Source organism: Coturnix japonica, chromosome 14 (genome assembly GCF_054131305.1).
Source record: "Coturnix japonica strain WE chromosome 14, WE-NBRP24, whole genome shotgun sequence".
NCBI lineage: Eukaryota > Metazoa > Chordata > Aves > Galliformes > Phasianidae > Coturnix > Coturnix japonica.
In genome coordinates this window covers 6,562,143-6,584,236 of record NC_140676.1, presented here as the reverse complement: position 1 = coordinate 6,584,236, position 22,094 = coordinate 6,562,143, and the positions used below count along the sequence as shown (strand labels likewise).

The following is a 22,094-nucleotide window of genomic DNA, read 5'->3' as shown; positions in this document are numbered from 1 at the left end:
AGGCAATGAAAGACTGTGGCTAAATGGACTCAGATTTCCAGTGGATCTAAAAACCGCAGCCCTGCAGATCAGCTTTTGATGTGACGGTGTGGATAAGTTTGCTCTTGTATTCATCTTGCTTCTGAAAGCACTTTAAGAAGCACTTAAAAAGTATAGTCAGCAAACAGCGTTGAAGTTTCAAAGTCACGTTCTGGTAATGCTGTTTGGGGCACGTCCTCTGAGCACAGATTTCTCATTTCTCTATAGGTCTTTCAAGAGTGATCTTTGTGATGACCACTTTTGTTTCTGAGAGCTCTCTATGCATGCTTGTTTTCATAGCCATCCAGCTGGGTGCTGGTGTCGCATGGTCCCCTTTTGGCAGAGGGCAGATAGAATCAGGGAAATTGAGGGGACAGAATCCACCCAGTTGGATGACAGTGACCGAACTGCCTTTGCAGCCAGACTGCAGATACCAGACCTACATTGACATTAAACATGGTGCTTGTGGAGACCTGGCACTGTTGCCACATGAGCAGGAAATTCCCAGGAAGCATCAGCAGAGCTGGCAGCTCTGCTTTGTCTCCTTGATGTCACATAGCAATCCTTTGTTGGAGACAAATGCAACCCACCTCAAGCCTTCCTAGGCAAAGCATTTCTACTCTAGATTTGGTCTCTTCCTTGAGCCTTCATCTTCTTTTACTGGTGGTAGGTGGCCAGTTGGACTGGATGATCTCAGAGATCTTTTCCTACCTTAGTGATTTGATAATTCTTTCCTGGTTCTACCGCTCCCAGTTCTTGTTTCCTTCACTTCTAAAGGCTGTGCAACCTTAGCAATGTTTTTTTAATCTCCTATTTTGTATGATATTTACAAAGTCACAGTCCTCACACCTTGTGGAAGTGACAGAGTGTGAAGGAGATGAAACCAAACTCACTGCAACCTGAAATATTATGTGCAACTACAGGAAAAAGGAGAGAAAGGAGTCATGGGGGAGGGGAAGTGTTTTCCTGGGGAGAAAAGAAATAATGGGAAGCATCAACGTTATGAAGATATTAAATGCCTGAAAGTAATTGGGTGCCTGAGATAAGGATGGATGCTTTGCCATCTGCACAGCGTAACTATCATCCATCTAAATATCTCTAGTCAAGCTATCCCAGAGGACACAGAATTACAATAATATTATGCCATGTGCCTAGCAGGGTAGGGGTGGAAAAAGGGAATGAGGGAATGTCCTAAGGCTTGGGTAAAACCTTGCCGGAGATTTGCTCAATGAGGGAAAGCAGCTCCTGGGGAGCACTCAGTACTTCTGTGTATGTGAACTCAGCAGGGCCATCAGCCCTCATGGCTCTTCCATCTTGTCCAACATTCTGGACATCCCAGTTTTGTTTTTTTTTGGTAAGTGCTTGTAGCAGAGTCCTCCCTTGATGTCCTGCTATGACAACCTTCTGCTCTCCTATGAAACAGCCCAATCACTCATGGACAAGCTGGCCTTCAAGCCTGGTAACCCATCTCCACCAGCAGCTGCACCCATAGCAGCATCTTCAATGCAGCCCCCGCAGTGCTGGGCTGCAACCTAACCTGGTGCACTCACATGTGAAAGACAAGATATTCTCAGTAAGGATTCTGATTTCAGCATCCGTCTGCCATGGGGGCTGTTACAAACAGTGGGGAATAAAAAACATGATTTTAAAAATTATGAGAAAAGACCTGAGAGTGTCCTTCTTCAGAGGCAGTTTGAGAAATCCACACAATAACTGCACAGCCTGGCAAATCCATCTTCTGAATAAAGGTAGTATAGTCAGCTATTTCAAAATAAAAGACAGATAGCGAGGACTGGCTGGCTCAGGAATTTAATAATAATGAGATATGAAGCCATTCACCCCTAGGTCACCAGTACAAATCCTGCCCAAGCTGGGAATAATTGGGAGCTATTACCCTCTGAGGCCTGTTTGCTGCTTCCTGGGAAATGAGTTGGAGACCTCACTGGGCTGGTAAACAAAATGCTGAGTTGGTGCCACCAATATCTGCTGCCAGCTCTTCTGATGCAGCTGGGTGGTGTCAATGGTTCTTATCCTCTCGTACACTCATCAGCTCTCCCTCTATGCCACCACCCCTTTGGTTTTGGCCTCCTCTGCTTTTGCCCATCCCGTACATATGTGTCTTTCCTTTCAGGCACTGAAAGACCCCACTTTGGCAGCCCGCAAGGACTTCCAGAGGGAGGCAGAGCTGCTCACCAACCTGCAGCATGAGCACATCGTCAAGTTCTATGGTGTGTGTGGAGATGGTGACCCACTCATCATGGTCTTTGAGTACATGAAGCATGGGGACCTGAACAAGTTCCTGAGGTATGTGTAAAGGAGGGCCTGGCAGATGTAACACAGCTGTACCCATGAGTAGCTTGTCATATAGATCTGTGGTGCTCCAGAGAGCCATAGTTGTGTAGATGGTGGCAGGTTGGGTAATGTGAGCAGAGGAGGTGGATGGTCCTCAGCAGATGTAGTGGTTGAAGTTCTACTCTAGCATTTCCTCTTTGATAGTCCCAAGGGTTGTCCAGGTGAGCTATGGAAACCAGATGTTTATTTCCCCACCCCTGCAAGTCTGAAGCTGCAAGGTCACCAGCCATGACTCCCCATGCCACCCAGATACTGGTTTGATAGAACCAGAACTAAAATACTCCTGGCAGGACCTTTCTGGAGTCCTTCATCTGATTGTTATCGTGGGCATTTACTGATTTGCACTTCACATCTCTATATTCAGAAAAGAGAGGAGAAATTCAGGAGGGGCCTCAGGCAGTGTCCGTGCAGTCCATCCTTGGTCCTTGTGCCCCAGATTTCAGCAGACAAAATATCCAAACCAGTAGCACCACGCTGCTCCAGAAGATGGGTGATGCAAGATGAAGTGCCGTAATTGCCTTCCAGTCACACCATTCATTAGCAGATAATCTGAGTGCCTTGAATCTGCCACTGTTGAGGGGCAGAGAGCAATGGTGGGAGGATGTTTGTGGTGTTGCTCTCCCACGATACAGAAATTATGCTCTGGAACCTGCATGCAAGTGAAGTGGTACTTACCTCTTGAAATAATGAGTAGGTTTATTTCCCAGTATTTACAAAATTGGACCCTTGATATTTTCCTGCTTTGACTGCTAAGTGTGAGCATGATTGCAGTGGGAACAAGAAGCTCAAACACATCACATCTAGCTTTGGGGCTGGGATATACTCTGTGCTTATATTTCCGTCATCACAACCTATTTCTGACCAAGGAAAACAAGGAAACAAATCCTTCCCTGAGGTTTTGATTTTGAAGCAATCGCCCACACCAGAAGTGCTGAGGGGAAGGACCCCATGGGCGACCCTGCCCATGGATAGCAAGGAGGTTGGATCTAGATAATCTTTAAGGTCCCTTCCAACCCAAGTCAATCCATGATTCTTTCAAGAAGGACCAGGCTCTCTACAGCTCTCTTGGAGCATCCACAGGGCAGTGGCTGAGCTGGGAACACACCTGTATTGATTTCCCCCCTCATTTTGGCATAGTAGAGGCAGACTGGATATGAACTTACAGGTCATTCTCCATCTGGATGACATCCTTGGCCAGGTAGGACTCAGGGTGGAAGCTGTAAGGGGGTGAAGAGGGTGATAGAGGATTCAGGTTTCCCTTGGTGGATAGCAGGTTTTATTGGGGCTCTGGAGGAATACAGACACAGAACTGTGGGAAGCACAGCATTTCTAGGGCCAGCATTCATGGAGTGGGGGCTTCTGAGCATTCAGATCCCATTCTGAAGGTCTGCAACAACCACATTCCTTCTTGCCTCAACAAATACTTCCATCACCTCCTCCCTTTCTTTCAGCATACACATGGGTGATTTTCTTCCTCATATTGACAAAAGCCTCCTCCACACCCTAAGAAAGAAGAAAAAGGAAACGAGAAAACAAAGTTTCCTTGACAGGGACCAGCCAATTTTATGATCTTGGTGTAAAGCTGAAGCAAACCCCTTGCTCCAAGCAGGGATGGGCAGCTCATTTTTGTATTCCCTACATCTTCTTGACGCAACTAAATGCACTAATATCCCCCTCAGATAACGTCAGGAGTAGGCTGATACTCCTTCCTTTGGGTCTATACCCATGTGGGATGGAGAAGGAAGGAATATGTATTAATGCAGGACATACCTAGATAAATAGTAGGACATAAAGGGACTCAGTGACAAAGAAAGGCATTGACTGATCATGTTTTAAACATGACCTGTTCCCATCAGATGCAGACAGTTCTTTGGAGGCAATTATTGTATTTGAAAATGGTGGCAGTAATGAGATGGTATTATGTCCTTCACTTCTCATCTTGGAATAGTTACTCTTGATGACACCAGGTATCATCCACAGTTAAATGTGGTGTAACTGCAAGGCACATCTGGTATAAAATGTCCAGCATGGTTTTAGAAACCACTGCTTGTCCTTCCTATCCCATACTCACTGCAGTATCACCCACTCACAGCTTCCCAAAACACTCCTGGCTCCTCAGCTCTTATTTCTGGGCTTCCTTTCCAAGCTGTCCTGGAAGGAGATGGAGGGAGGGGACCCTTGGGGTTGTGTTCTTGGTGGCAGGACAGCAGGAGATAACTGAATACAGCAGCATTTCAAAAACCATGGGCTGGACCCCAAGTGTCTGGATTCCTTGGTTTGTCCTAACCCCAGTAGGGTAATCAGGAAACAAAGGAGAGAAACAGTTGGGGTCTTGTGGGTTGTTCGGTCCCATGTCAAGAAGGAGGGAAAGCTGTGTGTGTGCATTTCAATTTGCAGGCTCTCTGCAGGGCTGACAACAGGGTGAAACGCCAGGAACTATTTCAGTGAGAATAGTTTGAAAGCTTCAGAGGAGATGCTGTACTGCATCGTAGTCACGAGGTGGGAAGTCACAGCAAAATCTCTTGCTTTTCCCTAAATATGAGGGCTTTTGTTATTCCACCTCCAAAAAGGACACAGCAGGGTGAGAAAGAGACATCATAGAGGGAGTGCAGTAAAGACAGTCCTGGTGCACAGCTAGGGAGAGGATTTAAAGGGAGACAGGACAGGAATGACCCTGACCTCTAGTCCTGCCTTTACAATGCACTTTGTTCAGCAAAATGTTGCCTTTTATTGTCCAGGATGTTCTCTCCATCTGCTGACATTCAAGTCCCCTGCATCTCTGCTTGGTGTCTTCAGAGTTTACAGCACCTGTGTTACCTCTGGGACAGCTTAAGGTGTAAGGGATACTTTCCAGGGATGCTGATGTTCTTCTGAAACCTTGCCTGTGATCTCTGGTTGTATTGGTATATCAATTGAGAGGAGGTTGTTTGGTGATCAGGGCTGCGGATGGAGTAGAAGAGGCTGTGTTGGATTAATAGAGTAAACAACAAGGATATGATGGCTGGAGAAGAAAAGAGGGTGATGGCTCCACATCTAGGAATATTTCCAAAGTATAAGAATTAACTAGAGCAAACATGTAGATGTCTGGAAGCCAATTCATTTTACACAGGTCTTGCCAGAGAGTAGAATGACCACAGTGCATCAAGCCACTGGTTGCTCTGCCCTAGCAGTCATGTCTTCTGCCTGTGACCATAAGAGGTTTCTTGGAGAAGAGTAAGGATAGAAGGATGTATGGCACCTACTCACCACCAAATGTCAACTTAACCTCTTGTTCTGTAAGATTTTTCTTCCCTCTGGAGCTGTGTGTGCATCCTCACACTACAGAGCTGGGGGCTCGTCCCCACCCCAGCAGGAGCAGCAACCATGTGGGATTCCTATCTCCTGGTCACTTTTGAGACCCAACTCTATGCTTTTTGCTTCTTCCTCCCTATAGGGCACATGGCCCAGATGCTATGATCCTCGTGGATGGGCAGCCTCGACAAGCCAAAGGGGAGCTAGGGCTATCCCAGATGCTCCACATCGCTAGCCAGATCGCCTCTGGAATGGTGTACCTTGCCTCCCAGCACTTTGTCCATAGAGACCTGGCCACCAGGAACTGCTTGGTCGGAGCCAACCTGCTGGTGAAGATTGGAGACTTTGGGATGTCAAGAGATGTCTACAGCACTGATTACTACAGGGTAAGGCAGTTCCAGTGGCCATCCAATGCTCAGAGTGAAGGGAGACTAGGAAATGTGACAGTAAATTAGTTTTTGGAGCTCTTGGGCTCACTCATTTGCTCATTCCCTCAATGAAACATGCACACAGATGTCCATCAGGCACACTTGTGTTTGCCTGATCGCCAGACCACTGTCCTCACTCCTTTTGGTCCTGGACACGCCTGTAGATCAGACATCCATGCAGATGCCTACACACAGAGCTCCCCGTGATACCCCAGCACAGTCACACACTTTGGAATGTCTCTGATGTCATTCTGATCTTCCTTCCTTCCTATTTTTCTTCCTCTTTTTTACAAAGACTTTGATAAATTGGAGGAAATCCAAAGAGGGTGACAAAGATGATTAAAAGACTACAGGCTGTGACCTCTTGTGTTAGATTAAAGAAACTTAATACAGGGGCCTAGAGAAAAGGCAACTGAAAGACTGACTGATAAGTGCATAAAATATGGAAAAGGAAATAATAGGCAATTTAGGTTCAACCTCAAAAACACTTTTTCCAGCAGGGACATCATTTAGACAATGGAATAATTTGCCAGAGGTAGGTTGCTGAGGGCCTGTCATTAAAGAAGTCCAGGAAGCAACTAGATAAAAATGCCTGGGTTTAGTGCAGAGGCTAATCCTGCACTAGTCTCTGGGGACTGACTCGATGAGTCAGAAATGTCTTTCCAGTATTATCTTCTGTGATTTATGCTTGTTATGTCCCTTTGCCTTTGTGTCCAGCTACACTGCCCTATCTGCCTGGGATGGCAGCGTCCCTGGGAGGAATGCATGTTTCTTACTCTTCCTCAGCTTGAGAAAATGGGATGTACAAAGCATTTGGTTTGTGGTTGGGTCACCCATCAGCTTTTCAGGAGAAAGAGCAGAGATTTTTGCCTGGTGCTTGTTGTAAGGCTGGTTTATTTCTGGTTACAGTGCAGATGTTTGGCTCCGAGGCTGATTTCTATTAGTTACCTAAGAAAGGGTTGACCTGTGGGCTTGATCTGATGGCAGAGGTTTTCTTTATGTGATAGGAAGTTGCAAAGTGGAGCTGGGGACGGAAAAAAAAAGATGATAAGGTTTCTGCTGAGGCTTGTCATCTCTCCAAGGCCAGGGCATTGCCTTATCACTAAGTTTAATTACCAGTGAAGGAACCAATCTTCCCTGTGCAGCACAAAAGTCCACGTTGGGAAAAGGTCTCAGTGGACTGACTGGGCAGTGATGAGGTGGCTACAATCCCAACACTGCAGAAATATCAGTAGATAGTAAGTAGGAAAGAGCCGAGCCCAGGGGAAAATGAAAAACAGCTTGTGAGATTATCCATGCTTTTGCTTGGGTTCTTCAGCAAATGGGAATTGGATGGGAAGACCCCCAAGAAGTGAGAACTGCAGAGATCTTCATAGGCCAGCTCCCCATACTGGGATATTTTGTCTTCTCTGTGGTGTCCTGTAGACCTCATCCTGTCTGTGCAAAGCGCTTTGCCATGGTTGCTCTGTGCTCTTTCATGCCATGTTTTAAGGCTCTGCTGGTGGACTTCTCTCTGTTCACACCAATTGCCATGTGTGACCAAAGCAATAACTGGTTTATTACCAGACTTGTGGTGCTTTTAGAACTCTAGATCACCAACTCAGTCCTCTACATACATGGAGACCTTTGCTCTGTTGCTATCCAAAGAAAGATCCTAGGAAAATAGTTTTGAAAACTCATATTCATTTTGTTACGACAAAGTATTTACTTTCTCCTGCAGCATGGGTAAGACAAGCAGTTTGGTTTCACAAAGAGTTGTGCATTTCTGCTCTGTATTCCTCACCATTTTAATTTCCAGCATCTCTGGCAGGAAGGCTGTCTCTTCAAGTCTCCTGAGACAGTCTTTTCAAGTACACAGACCCATCACAAAACCCAACAAGATACCCTGTGTGAGGGTTTTTGAATGGAGAGAGAGAATAAATGACCTCAAACATTAGAACCAGACTGCTCCTGGGCCTCCCTCATGGGAGGTGGAGATGTAGCTGTAGAGTTGAGCTTTGAAACTCCTTTCTGCAGTCCCTGGTCACATCCACAACCAAAGTGGTAAAACTCCCAAGGCTGTTTCTCAATGTTGTGCACAAACGTCTCTGCTGTCGACACAACCTGCCATTCCCAGAGGCAGAACCTGGAGCAAAGTTCAGGTGATATAGCGTGCCCAAGCTGCAGCCTAGGGAGGATTCCACTAAATATCATCTTCTGGGTTCCCAGTGGAGGATTACACCTCAAAGCTGACCTCAGATTATGTGTCTGGAGGATCTAACTCTGATGGGTCCTTGCATTTACTGCTGCCCAGACTCCACGAGCACGGAAAGGTTGGCATGTGGGTATGTGAGTGTGTTCCAGGCTGATGATTAACTCATAGGCATTTAATCTCTTTCCCATTTTTTATCTTTTAAAACAAAGGATAAACACCATCTGCCTCCTGTGTTTGTGGGATGCAGAAGTGCTTTACAAAGGTGAACTGCTTAATTTCCTGTCACACATTTGGGTACAGAAAACAAACATTTGCGTAACAAAAGCAGAGGAGAGGTTTGTTTCCTCTCTCTCCAAGGTTCTCCATGCTCTGCCTGAACACAGGTGCATCTTCTTCCTTGTGCATCAGATCCCTGATGGTTGTGGAGGTGTCGGCAGGGGAGAAGTGAAATGGCATCAGGTCAGAAAGCGGAGGAAGGTGGAGGTACAGGGGAAGCTGGGAGAAGTAGCCCACACTTCTGTGACATGTCAGGGATGCTGAAGGAGCATGTCTGGGATGTGTTGTGTAATGTGCCACGTGATCTTTCATTTAGGTCTCTATAGGAATGCAGGCTGGAATAGATCTGTAAGGGAAATAAAAGGTTCGGGAGGGGTTTTTCCTACTTGTTCTCCTTCTAGAAAACATGTGGCCAGGTGATTTTTAGGGATGTCTCAGGATTGTGACACCAGGTGGTAGGATGCTGCGGGTCAGGAATGTTGTGCCCCAGTCACACTGAGCACATCTGGTGCCTGCCCATGGAGCAGGACCAAGATCAGTTCCCTTTCTCCCCTCAGAATGAGTAATCCAGCTCCCAAACAAAGTCATTTGGCAGCTACCCAGGGAAAAGGGCAGTACTTCTTTATCATTAGAAGAGAAAAGCCTTAAATCCTAGTCAGCAGTCCTTAATAACTTCCAAGGTTACGTGCTGCCATGGGTGTGACATCAGCAGCAAAGACAGGGGTTGAGTAGAGGAAGGATTTATGCAGGCATTGAATCTCATGAAGACGTCCCTCTGTCCAGTTGTGCTGTGTCCTAGCCCTCTGGCATCCTGCCCCAAATCCCTGAGGAATCGAGCACCGTCCTTTTGCAGAGGTCTGTCCTGAATGTGTTCCAGGTTGCTGTTCGTCATGGGGAGGACACCTGCTTGTGAGGGAAAATAAAACCAACCCACAAAAAAGGACACATGCTGTGTTGGCAAATGGCTCTGAAAAGAAGTTTCAGAGCTAAAACACACAATTAAAAATGCACAGAAGACTTGTGCATTTTCAACACTATGGAGCGCTCATTGGATTCGGGAGAGGCAAGGTTTACAGAAAGAAGCAATATCTTTTATTGAACATCTGATATTGTTGGAGGGGGAAGAAAAGAACATTTTAGACACACAAGTCATCTCTGAGCTTTTTTTTTCTTTTTTCGTGGTGATATCAGTTTGATTTAATAAAAGATTAATATCTCTTCCTATGAACCTTGGCTCTCCCATCCTTAGACCATCGGTGCCAAAACAACGTTTCTGCTATGACTTTGGCCTTAGGTCAGAGTTCTTTAAGAAGTGTAGGATTCCTCTGGCAGATGCCTCCTCCTCTGAAGCGTGAAGGTTTACTCTGCAAACATTTTATTTCTTCTCTTTTCTTAATGTGGTCAGATTTAAAAGAAAAAAACACGAAACAGCAACATATTTTTGGTAATTTTCAGTGCTTGTTGTCAACTTCCCTCTCCATCTAGGCCAAATCTTTCTTTATTTCTTATCCCCTGGAGATCAAAACTATTTTCCTTCTCCTGGGCTGATGTCAACTATTTTTCCAGTGAAGTTTTCCATGCAAGGTCAGTGAGGTTTAACAGCTGCCTGGTTCATGTCTGTTTGGAGACTCATTCAGCAAGGTTGATAAGACTAATAGACAGGGTTTACAATGAAAGTGGATTTAGAGACTTGATGCCTCAGTGTCAGTGGGTGAAAGAACTAAATGATCTTTGAGGTCCTTTCCAACCCAATCCCGTCTATGATTCTAAGATGGCAAGCTCAGTCCCTGGCTGCACAGACAGGGGTGAGGAGTCATGTGTAGAAGGTACAATGCATGTACTGCATTCAGCTACCAGCAAAAGCTCAATTTCCAGCAGGTAAATGCTATGCAGATACTAAGTGGTTAAGCAGTGGCTTTTATCTCTTCTGCCTCTCAAGTGGAAAATGCCCAAGGAGGCTGTGGATGCCCCATCCCTGGAGGCATTCAAGGCCAGGCTGGATGTGGCTCTGGGCAGCCTGGTCTGGTGGCTGGCGACTCTGCACATAGCAGGGGGTTGGAACTGGATGATCACTGTGGTCCTTTTCAACCCAGGCCATTCTATGATTCTATAAAACACAGCATGCTACTTTATCTCCCTCCTATCTCCCAGAGTGCTGGGAAGGTCTCATATCTGTAAATATATGTTACACTAAGAAGGGGACTTAAGAGGTGAAAGAGCTTTCATTTTCTCCTGTACTAGGTGAGATTGTGAAGGGCATGTCCCATTTCTAGATCATACCTAATTAAGAGCACAGAAATCCTGGAGTGACCTGGAGATCTTCCCTGAAGACCTCTAGTAATGGTTCAGATGGGCCAGTTGGGCAGGGCCGTACTCCTACTATGTGCAGGAGCCTGCATACACTGCTGGAAATATTATAGCATCTATTATAGCATCTGTTTACTCATGTGTCCCTTTCCTCCCAACCCCTGATCCATTATTTCTGTCCTTGTTCTCATGGCAGTCATTCCTTCTGTATGTCCCTTGAGGCGTGTGGCTCACAGCACAGTGGCTCACAGCTGCCCCAGTTAGTGTTTTGGGGGCAAAAAAGCCAATTTCCCTTTAAGTAGCAGTGAGACTGGGAAGAGGGGAGGTGAGGGAACTGCTCTGCTGTGAGGGCATGGGATAAGTGTCTTCGTGCTCATCATCATGTGCTCGTCGTGCAGGTAAATCAGTGTGGTATTGAATGTGCTGGTCTCTGGCATCTCCGTGGCTCCTATAGAAACCTCTGCAAATTGAATTCATGGCACAGTTCCTTATCTCCTGGAAGGAAGATGTAACAACATCATCTTGTGTTTCAGACAGACATTTTTGTTCAACTCTTGCTCGTTTCTACACTCAGGGAAAAACAAATGCTGAAGAGTCTCTGTTCCCCCACCCCTCCCTTCCTCCTGTTTGAAACATGAAGAGCCCTTCACACAAAGCAGCTCAAGTGCAGAGGAATTAATTGGGGAAATTAGGTTGTGTTGTATTTCTGGCATTTTCTCAGAAATGGTAATTGCCCTCATTCTCCACCCTGCCAAGCCCTCTGCCTGCACCTTGTCTCCCCTCCCTTCTCCTTGCTGTCAACCTGTCTTTCTCCTGCTTCAGTGGCTGTTTTCATGCTGTTACCATTTATCTCATTTCAGTAATGAGAGGGATATGGCAGGTAAAGAGCTCTCGGAATCTACTGCCATCTTTGAAGCAAAGACACAAAAGAGCAGTTTGTTTTTGGGAAAACTCCCTGCCATAGCACTTGACCTCCATGCTCACCTCTTCTCCTGGCTGGGATGTGTTGCTGCTGCATTGTGAGTCATTTGGCTCAAGTATCTTATTTAATATAGTCTCAATGTTCACCCAAATGTTAAACCTCTCCCTTTTTTTTTCCCCTAAACCCTCACACACTCACTAAGAGCTAATCAAATGTATGATCTTTCAATCCAAACCCAGTCCAATTTCCAGAGCTTTGAACTGAGGTTTTTGCTTTCTTCCAACCAAAACATTGAACTCTAGATTGCAGGGACAGTTTAAAGCCTTTCAGTTTAGCTTCTGATAGTTTTTAACTCCTGACCTCCTGTGCGTTGAGGTTACCGCCATAGACAAACAGGGAGGTTCATTGTTCTGTATGTCCTGATTTGTAAGACAGCTGCTGGTGTTCATGGTGTCAAATAGAGTTATTATAGTGGGTAGTAAAGTGCTGGAACTCCTTGTCCTAGGACATGGTAGGTACCAGCACTTGAGATGGACTGAAAAAGGGACTGAACAGTTGTGGAAGCAAAACAGCCTATTAAGGGCTATCAAACACAAGCAAGCAGATCTAAAGGGATGAAGAAAACAACTTGTGAACACAACTGTAGCAGAAATGCTAATTCACAGCTTGAAACAGTGATTGAGCACCTGGTGGGAAGGCAGGGCCAACCGAGAGGAGCTCAGGTGCATGCAATTAAATGCAGCTGAGTGACTGGAAGGGCTGGAGCTAGGATCTACCCCTTCCTAGCCCTCATATAAGGGTTGGCAGTGGAGGTGAGGTTATTTGGCTGGATATCTTTGCTTTCCTGAGGTCTTCTAAAGGTAGGCAGATTTTCTTTTGTTTTTGTATTCACGACTGCTGTATTTGGGCTTGTTCTCATTTGTTGAAGACAAAGAATTTGTCACCTTGCTCTTATTGCTGTACTTTTCATAACGTTATAGCATTACACTAACCTATCCTTGAGTAGGTTTGTTTGTTTGTTTTCCTTGAGTAGTAGAATCGTAGAAGCATTTGAGTTGGAATGGACCTTTAAAGGCTGTCCAGACCAACTTCTCTGTAATGACCAGGAATGCCTACAGATAGATCAGAGCCTGGTCCAGAAGAATCTAGTAGCCTATCCAAGAGTAAATATCTATCTATTGCTTGCTTGCAATGTGCTCAATTCTCCTGCTGTTCCTACTCATATTCAGAAAATTAGCTGAAAAATTGAAATAAATCAAAAAAATAAAGCCAGAGTGTCTCCCTTCATGGAAATCTAGCCAGAATATGTTCCCCTGGGGGTACCACCACAAACAAGGGAAGGTTTTTTATGGGGCGGTCCAGAACTGGTGACTGCTCCTGGGTTTTACCAAGGTGTAAATGAGAGCACAAGGTGGAGAACCAAATGCCAGCAAGCTGCATTAGCCTAGCCCCAGGTGCACCAGTAAACATGTGTTTTTGGACATACTAGAAAGAACAGTTTGCACTTTGGAAGAAGCACTGACATCTAAGGGAGATTTATCTTCTTTTGTTTATGTTGTTGGACCCATTTTCTTGTTGCTTCCCAGCTGTTCAGTGGCCTTCTCCTGCCTTCCCACCTGCAGGACCATGGCTCAGCTCTCTTTGCAATGGGGCTGCCATGAGATCACAAATTGGTTGGGAGAGGTGGGGATCAGCCCCAACCCTCAGTGCAATCAGTGAGGGAACCGGAGGCAGAGAAGTTATAGGCTAGTTTACTGGGAGTATGGATTATTATATATTATGTCTTGGCATGCTTTTTATTTATTTATTTTCCTCAACGTGCTGTATGAAGTACTGACTTTTCAAGCAAGGAAGACTTAAAGGTTTTCCCCAGTGTGGCAGGCTGCACTTCAAGGCAAACTGCAGACTCCTTAATTAAGTTATTTACATGGACAGAAAACATTTCTTTTCTCTTTTTTTTTTTCACCCCTGATTCCTGCATGGTCAGGACTCCCATGGGTTTCCACCCCTGTTTCCTCCCTGTTTCGTAGTCCTACCTCTTTCTCAGCCACAGAGAGCTCCTTCTCGCCAGCTGGATGGAGAAGGCCCCTATTTGCAAGCAGCTGTCTTTAATAAACAGGCTGTTTAGGACTAGGCTGTCAAAGAGAGCATGTTCAATGTACAATCAAGGGGCAACGATGCACAAAATTGCGCACACACACAAAGTCGGAATCTTTTCTTGGTGTGTGTTGAGCTTTGAGCGCTTAAGTGATTCAACCCCTCTCTCTTTCCCATTCAATTATGCTGGCAACACATGATAAGATTGCTAAAGGAATTAGTGAGTGAAATCTTTATATTGCCTAATCGATATCGTTCTGCTCAGTACAAGGCATCTCACCCTCCTCTCGGCCTCAGTTGTGGTTTTCATTTATTTGCCCTCTGAAAACACAAGTTCACCTTCTCTGAGCTCTGGTGACCAAGAGGAAAAGCAGCAGCGTGTCTGTTGGAATTGTTTGCCGTCAGACTTTCTTCCTTGCTTTAAAAGAGAAAAGATGTAATACAGGAATGATTACATACCCAGCCAAACCCATGTTTCAGGGTCTTAAAGAGGCCCGAAAGGCCTTTCCTCTGTTACAGTTGTATGGCCTTACAGAAACAGCCAGCAACCTTACAAGCAAAGACAACGGATGATCATTTTTCTGAGCATCACTGAGGCAAGACGCCAGATTTGATGGGCCACTAGACTGATCCAATATAGCAAATCCTGTGTTCCACTGTGGATTCTGAGACCAAATTATCAATTAATGTGAAGCTTCAAAAAAAAAAAAACAAAAAACCAAATCCCTTTTAGTTCCCTGCAGTCATTAGTGACAAGATACAATATCTATAGCTCAAATGCTTTGCCAGCATCCCCTGGCAGCAAGGCAGAAACTCCACTCCTGATTTTTCCAATACATAGAAGAAAAACATATGAGATCAGTGGTTTTTAGAGTCAGATTCGGCTGCCTCTTCATATTTATTTAGATGGAGGAATAAATCAGGTTTGGGTTACTTCTGGGTTAGTTATTTGTTATTGGAATAAATGCATGGTAATAGATCTGACAGGGGAAGATGTTTCTCTTTCAGCTCTGTGTTTGAGGTAGAATTTGCTTTGTTCTGCACTATATTATATTGATGTTTTTTCCCGCTGCTGATGACTTCATCTGCTCTGCTTCCTCCCAGTGTCCGTGCCTCTGCCACAGCTGGCTTTAGGATGTGGATTTATGCGAGAGATCTTTCTACCCCCCCTAACTGTAACGCCATAATGCAGAGGCAATTTAAACAACCATCATGAAACAATTTGCTAGGCCTTTCTCCCACCCATTTCCTACCTCAACTTCTTGGGAAGGGGAGCGAATCAGTCAGTCATGGGGCAATTCCCTAAGCAGAAAGAGCTGTCAGCTACATTTAGCAGCTCAATTTTCACCTCTAGAGCAGGGTGGGAAGGCACTGGGGGTGATGACTAGCCAGGCACACCCTAAGCCCATATTTTTGATTTTCCCTGGGCTGCTGTCAGCCTGAGCTCCTAAGGACCGCAGCCAAAGTCTCCCCCCAGACCACTATGCTTTCATCTTAGGATTTTGTTTCCTTTTTGTCCTGGTTGGAGCACAAAGATCTGACTAAAAAGCCAGCAGACCTTCTGCTAGTCATTCACTTTTAATTTGTGCGCTGAGATCCCTAACCCTTCTCCTCCCTCCTGTTCCCCAGATCTTCCTGCACTGATACATAGAAAATGTAGAGCTGTGTTTTCTACTTCCCTTATCCTTCCCTATAGTTCTGCTGGCAGTTTTGTGGGTGCTTTAAAGATGTGGGACGTGACCCTTTCTTCTCCAACCTCCAGCAGTACCAATGGGACAGAGACTTTTGGAGAAGCATAGAATGATGTACCAGGTGCTTCATGGGGATGTTGGGCTAGAGATGCTTTTGCTTGGCTATATCAGGCTTGGGATTTTTCTGCAGGCTGAGCTGGACAGGTCCTTGTGCCATGACTGGCAATGGATGGGGAACCAGATGTTGAAGCAGCAGATACACAGGAACCACTCATGCCTCCTAAAATTTCTCCAGCTCTTCTTGCTGTGGAGAAAGACACTCAGGACCACCAAGGGATGGGGCTTGGCTGGCAGGGAGATGTCTGAGGAGGACAGAGCCTCCCTTGGCTCTTGCCCAGTGTCAGAGCTTCTCCCTCTGCACTGATACAGGTGACAGTGTGGGATGCAGCTGGCAGCAACCATGGGATCTCACCCATCCCATGCCCTCATAGGGAGGGTTGCTCTGCGTTGGGGTGTTGTAGCCAGTGAAAGACGTATGGTTCGGTTAAAGACATACCCTTTCCCTTCTTGTCCCCTCGCTTCATCACCCCCATCCCTCCCTCCCTCTCTCACCCTCCCCTTCTCTTTTTGTTTGTCTCCTTCCCTTGTTTTCACCCATTCACTGTCAGGAAGGGCCGCGTCCGAAGGGTCAGCTCAGCGCAGCGTGGCAGCGACACAGACTGGCACCGCCGGCAGCTGCAACAGTGAGTGGATCCTGACCTGTGGGGGACTGTGCCACTGGGGCATGGAATGACACGTGGGGCTTTGGGACTAGGTTGGGTCTAGTGTTTGGCAGCCCAAGGGCTCTCGTTTGCAAGGGGAACTGCTCACACTTCTCTACTGCAGCAGCTCTCCAGGGCTTGGCTGTATGGAGAGGGAATGTGGGATGAATGCAAAAGTCTGCAGGGCAGCCCTTCTCCTTGGGTGTTCAAGTTGTGTCTGTACTAGTGAACAGTATGGGATGTCCTCTTGTTTGTCTTCGTGCAGCTAAACATCTTTGTTCCACCCAATGGGGAAGTTCTTGACTCAAAGAATCAATCATGTTGGAAAAGGCCACTAAGATCATCTAGTCCAACCATCAACCTTTCACCCCTGCCCACATATTCCCTCATCAATAGCTTGGATGCTGTTGAATTGTTGTGACCCAAAACCTGTCCATTTAAACAGCTAGACCATTGCATACCAGCCTCCATGCCTTTTATTTGCTAGTCTAGACACAGAAATCTGTATCCAAGCAGCCTAGAGCTGTGTCTGAGTGAATTGAAAGCATCCCAGTCCCACCACCCTCCTCCCTCAACTGGTGTACACAGATTGAGTTGGGTTCAGTGCTCTGGCAGAACAAATAAACTCAGGTTGGCCAAAGTGGTGGCTGAATCTGTTTGGAATTGAGCTCATCCACCCAAAGACACGGTGAGGAGCATGATGATGTGGTTCCCCCACATTACTTCTCATCATCTTCCCTGTGCCAGAGCAGGACTGTGCTGGAGTTGTGTGAGAGTGTGAGTTTAGTTATCACTGATCTTACAGGGGATGTGTCAGTGCGTAAGAAGATGCGCCACCAAAAGGTGATTTGTTTTTTTTTTGGTTACATTTACCCGTTTCTAAGGCAAAAGTGAATTACAGAGTGTAGGTGGGAATTTAGTTCTAAGCTCTGATGTAATTTTGTATCCTCAGCCTGGAAGGCAGTTTTTAAAAAACAATTTCCCTCTGCGCCCTGACACTATTGGGTTGTTTTGGTTTTTTTTTTGCCTTTCAATCATGTTCTTATGACAGAACAAATACCAGCGTTGACCTTTGCAATGCGACATAATAATATGTGACTTCTTTATAGCTCTTTTCATCCACAGTGCTCAGCGCACTGCAAATCTGATCCTGCAGCCACTTACCACTGGACTTAGCGCTCATTGTGTGAGCGATGCCTGGGGAAACCTGGTGCAAAGACACCCAGAAGTGCTGTACCTCCTATTACTTGCAGGATCCAGCCCCAGAGCTATGCAGCACATCTGTGAACAGCCACGTTTTGCACATTTCTCCTCACTATCAGAGTTGTGTGGCCAGTGTTAATATGAGCCAGTATTAATATGACAGCCTCCCATTGGCTAAAATGGCACAGCAGGTCACGCTTATGTCATATTTATAGCGATCATCTACAGCTGCGTTGCTTTTTATTATTTCTTTCCAGCCTTGAATGCATGCTAATTAATAAACTCCCTTAGCTTGTCGTGCACCATTTGATCCTGTAGAAATCACAGCGTTTTAACCTATTAGCAAACAGCAATTAAAAAATTATAACTATTCAAGGGGGAAAAGGAACATAACCACTTGTCTTCAGCATCCCTTCTGAAATGGCCTTGCACTGTGCCCTGGGCACTTCAGGCTCAAGTCCTTTGGCTTGACAGAGGGTGGAAATTCCAGGCTACAGAATAGTGTTGAAAAACACTTTCTTCTATTCCTGTTTGGTAAGGGAGGCCTCAGTTAGGTGCATGGGGAGAAGGAAGTGGTATCTCAGCCGTAGGTTGTACTAATGCCCTGTAAACATAGGAAATTCAGTGTGTCTGTTTCCTACTCTTTAAGAGGTGATCCCTGCTCGTTTTCACCAAGGAGATGCATACAACCTTTGCCACCTCTTTATTTTTTTAGTAAGAGACACTGTTGTTATTGCGCTGGGAGACAGGTAAGTACAGTGGTTATACATATAGAACCTGTAAGCTCAGATGATCGCTGTGCTGGTTCAAGGCAAGCTAATTTTGGAAGTCCTCGGTAGGTAGGATTCCGGCACCCACCCCCTTTTGTTATGTTCGGCATGGTCAGAACCTGGAGAGAGCTCTGTCCCCCCTCCTGGTGATGGGAAGTGGTTGCATTTGGGGTTGGAGACTTACTAGTGATCAGCAGGCATCTATCTACACATTCTGCTGTTTTCTGCCACCACCCCGCCCTTGGAAAATAAATTCATTAGGAGCAGAGAGGACTGGAAGGGATTCCCTAGATCATCAAATCCAATCCCCCGTTGCATCAATCACTTCAGATTTATCTTTTTCATAATCAAGCGCCACTATTAAATGCGCTCCTCAGGGAAGACGGCCCCAGAATCTCATTGCTTTTACTTGTAGATCCTTCTAATTTCCAGCCTGTGCTTAGTCATGGCTTGTTCAATGAACAGCGGGTACCTGGCACAGGAGCAAGAAATTTAACACAGTTTTCTTAAAATAACTGCCCAGGAATACTATCCATAAGAAATGCTGAGGCTGCAAAAGGGAACATGCAAGGTCAGGTAATGACAACAGTGGGGCCTTAGCTCACACTTTTTGTCTGCTGTGTAGTACACACTTTACATCATCACCTGCCATTAATCTTGTATGATCTGGTGAAGGTACAAGGCAGAAATGCTCATGGAATAAGAGAGATTCTTTCTGTTCTACTCTATAATATTCATTGTGCAACTCTCTGTCTCCTTTACAAACCATAACTAAACCTGAGCTAAATGTTTGTCTATTTTCCACCTTCTTGGCAGGCTTCTTCATGCCACTTATTGCTTTATTGTACAAGCCATTACCTGCACAGCACCTCTGAGAAGCCAGCGAGTTGGACTGCCCCATTTTACAGGTTAGGAAGGGAAGCACGGAACTATCAGCTGTGCTGCCCAAAGGCACGCAGAAAGCATGACAAAAGCCAGAGTAAAATTCCACCCATGGAGCTGCAAAGGCATCTGTCCTCTCAGATGCCCCTGCTTTATTTGGTCTGGTCTTGTTCACTCCAAAGCATCTCAGCGCTCATTAGCTCTGACCCAGACAACAGAGAGCGATGGCACTTGGAGAACCATCCAAGCTTGGATGGAGCGTAAACTGCTGGAGCTGCTCAGGAGGAGGTCTTACTTGACAAAACCACATTTGCTTATTTAACTTGGCAGGTATTCAAGCGAAACAGGCATGGGCGGGAGGTGTCAGAGCTGATCTGGGTACCGGCATGGGATTTTGGCAATCTATTTCACTGCTCTTGTTTGGTAAAGAAATCCACTCAGCCTTTTTTTTTGGTACTTTATCAATATTTAAATGTCATAAGAACCGTACAATGCCCACCTTAACGCTCCTAGCAAATTAACGTATTTTATTAGCCTATAATCTGGAAATCATTGCTGTGGTTACTATAAAAGCCTGAAGCTCTTCAGAGGGGAAGATGTCAGCAGGTCTAGAGTGTATGCAAATATATTCCATTGCCATAAAGATCCCAGGGGTCATCAGGCAGTTGCCAGCACCCAGCAGCAGCAGCTGAGTGCAGCATCCTGTGATGGGAAGAAGGAGTGCAGAGCTGTGTGATGGTTCTCCTGGAGCTGTGATGTGTGAATGTCTGGGACTGTGCTTAGCTGCTTCTGATGGATTCAGAGGGAAGCGTTGGTACCACTGACAGGGTGACAGCAGGGTAAGGTGGTATTGTGGTGGTGATATTGTGGTGGTGGCTCCTGAGCCCACAACCTCCTGCAGGTTGCTCTACACCAGCTTGGGTGAACCCCTTTGACCAGCTGTGTTTTCATCTCTGCAGGAGGCTGTGGTGAAAAAGATGGAGGTACCAGGATAATTTACTGTGGTGTTACCCAGCAGAATGCCCTGTTGTACTTATGGGGTCACTAGTTACCATGCAATTAGACTTCTGATGCAGGGCTGTCTGCCATAGGTTTCAAAGCAGGGCTTGGAGGAGCAATGTCTGCAGGAGGTTGGGGATGGATGGTAGCAATGGCTGCTGCTGCTTTCCAGGTTTCATTAAGGACAGCTCTGCTGGTGATGGAGGATCTGCTGATGCACCGTGTGGGATATCCATAGGACAGGGCAAGAGGCAGGCATCAAGAGTGTGGTTTCTTGTGGGATGGCAGCTCCCCAGCACAAGTGGTTTTCAGTGTGACAGATGCTCTTCTGGAGCCATCCATGTAGAGAACCTGTGTCAAAGAGCAGAGGGTAAATTTCTGAAGCTTCTATAGCAATTGTTGTTTCAAATATTACACAGCCATAGGCCTATGACTCAGCCCTGCCATAACGTCAACAGCCCCCAGGCAGGTAAAGTAGAAGCAAAGTGGGGGTGAAAGAAATGATTTCTGAGGCAATATAGAAGGAGCTGTACCTAAAGTGTTTGGCTAAGGAGTGGTCAGGATGGGGACCAGAGAATCAAAGAACTGTTTGAGTTGGAAGGGACCCTTAAAGGCCATCTGGTCCAACTCCCCTGCACTGAACAGGGATACCTACAGCTGATCAGGTGCTCAGAGCCCCATCCAGCCTGATGTTGAGTGTCTCTGAGGATGGGATATGCTACCTGATGGTAAATATTTGCAAAGCTGTGAGCCTGAGTATTAGAATATGTTACTGAGAGAAATATATAGGAGCTGGTACAAGGATAATGTGCTGAAAGTGAGGCTATGTGGCAAGGAGGAAATTTCCATCGTGTAAGCAAGATTTGCTTGTGATTTCCTGAGGGAGGCTGTGGGTTGCTACTGGGATATTTGGATTGGTATCCATTGGTACCTTAGCAAATCCTTTAGGTCCCTCACTCACAAAGGAGAGGCAACATAATGGAATTTAACAGATTATTTTTTTTCAGCTCTTCTCTTTGGGTTGTAAAGCTGTTTCATACCCGATCTTGAATGTCATTGCCTGTGCGTGCTGCACACACGTACCCAACGTTCTTGGGCTCCAGCAGCTTATCCATAGGCAATGAAACCTGCCAAGGCTTTAAGCCCAGTATTTGTAGTCACGTTTTCCCTTGGAGTAGATGCTCTAGCAATTACATAATTGAGAACTGTCCTGTCTGCTCAGCATATGTCTGCAGGGGTCATTCATCCTACCAGACACTGCAGAACATTAGTGGTTTCTTTAGACTCATATTCTCTCTTCCATCCTTCCTCTTGTGGCTTACGCTAATGGAGAGCTGATGTCTAAGGACTCTGCTAGGAAAACCTGCATAGGCCAGAGAGCTGACCACCGAGGTACAGTCCTATCTCATGGCAAAAACAGCCAGATGTGTCCTAGTGGGTTTGTGAAATGAGCCCAGTGGGCCTCAGTGGGTGGAATGTTAGAGGCAGGAATGGAAAGGGTGCATTCAGGACATCACAAATGAGACTTCAGGTCTCAAAGTTTAGCCCTTAGCGTCTAATCACTGTCTCTCTGCAGTGGCCAAAATCATGTGTGTAGGGGTGCTGGGCTTTGTGCTGCAACGTGGCTCTCCCTTCAGTACAGCTTACCACAGGCACTGATGAGTTGAATCACTTTGTTAGTAGGTGTGACACTGAAGCCTCCGATAATGAGCTCTTTATTTCAACATGGCTTGCAATGTGTTTGTGTGAGATGCCATCTGTGCTTGCACTGCCTTCATTAGGAGAAAAGCGTAAGCATCTTCTGGATGCTTGTTTGGTTATTTCTGTCATATTTCCCTGCTGAGAAACCATCATTCAGTGAAAGGATGAGAACCTGTACCCAAAGAAAAGCATTGTAACCCCA

The 22,094-nt window shown here is 45.9% G+C and overlaps 1 protein-coding gene across 4 annotated transcripts in view; it reads left to right on the top strand.

The window, feature by feature from the left end:
• NTRK3 (neurotrophic receptor tyrosine kinase 3) overlaps nucleotides 1-22,094 on the top strand; it is a 177,070-nt gene that overhangs the window by 139,124 nt on the left and 15,852 nt on the right. For 2 of the 4 annotated variants that reach the window (XM_015873065.3, XM_032446973.2), the window contains exons 14-16: nucleotides 2,150-2,322; nucleotides 5,804-6,047; nucleotides 16,245-16,319. In XM_015873065.3, coding sequence (XP_015728551.2) covers nucleotides 2,150-2,322; nucleotides 5,804-6,047; nucleotides 16,245-16,319 — 492 coding nt within the window. The remainder of the gene's footprint in view (nucleotides 1-2,149; nucleotides 2,323-5,803; nucleotides 6,048-16,244; nucleotides 16,320-22,094) is intronic. The other 2 variants (XM_015873066.3, XM_085515384.1) reach the window with 1 other exon arrangement.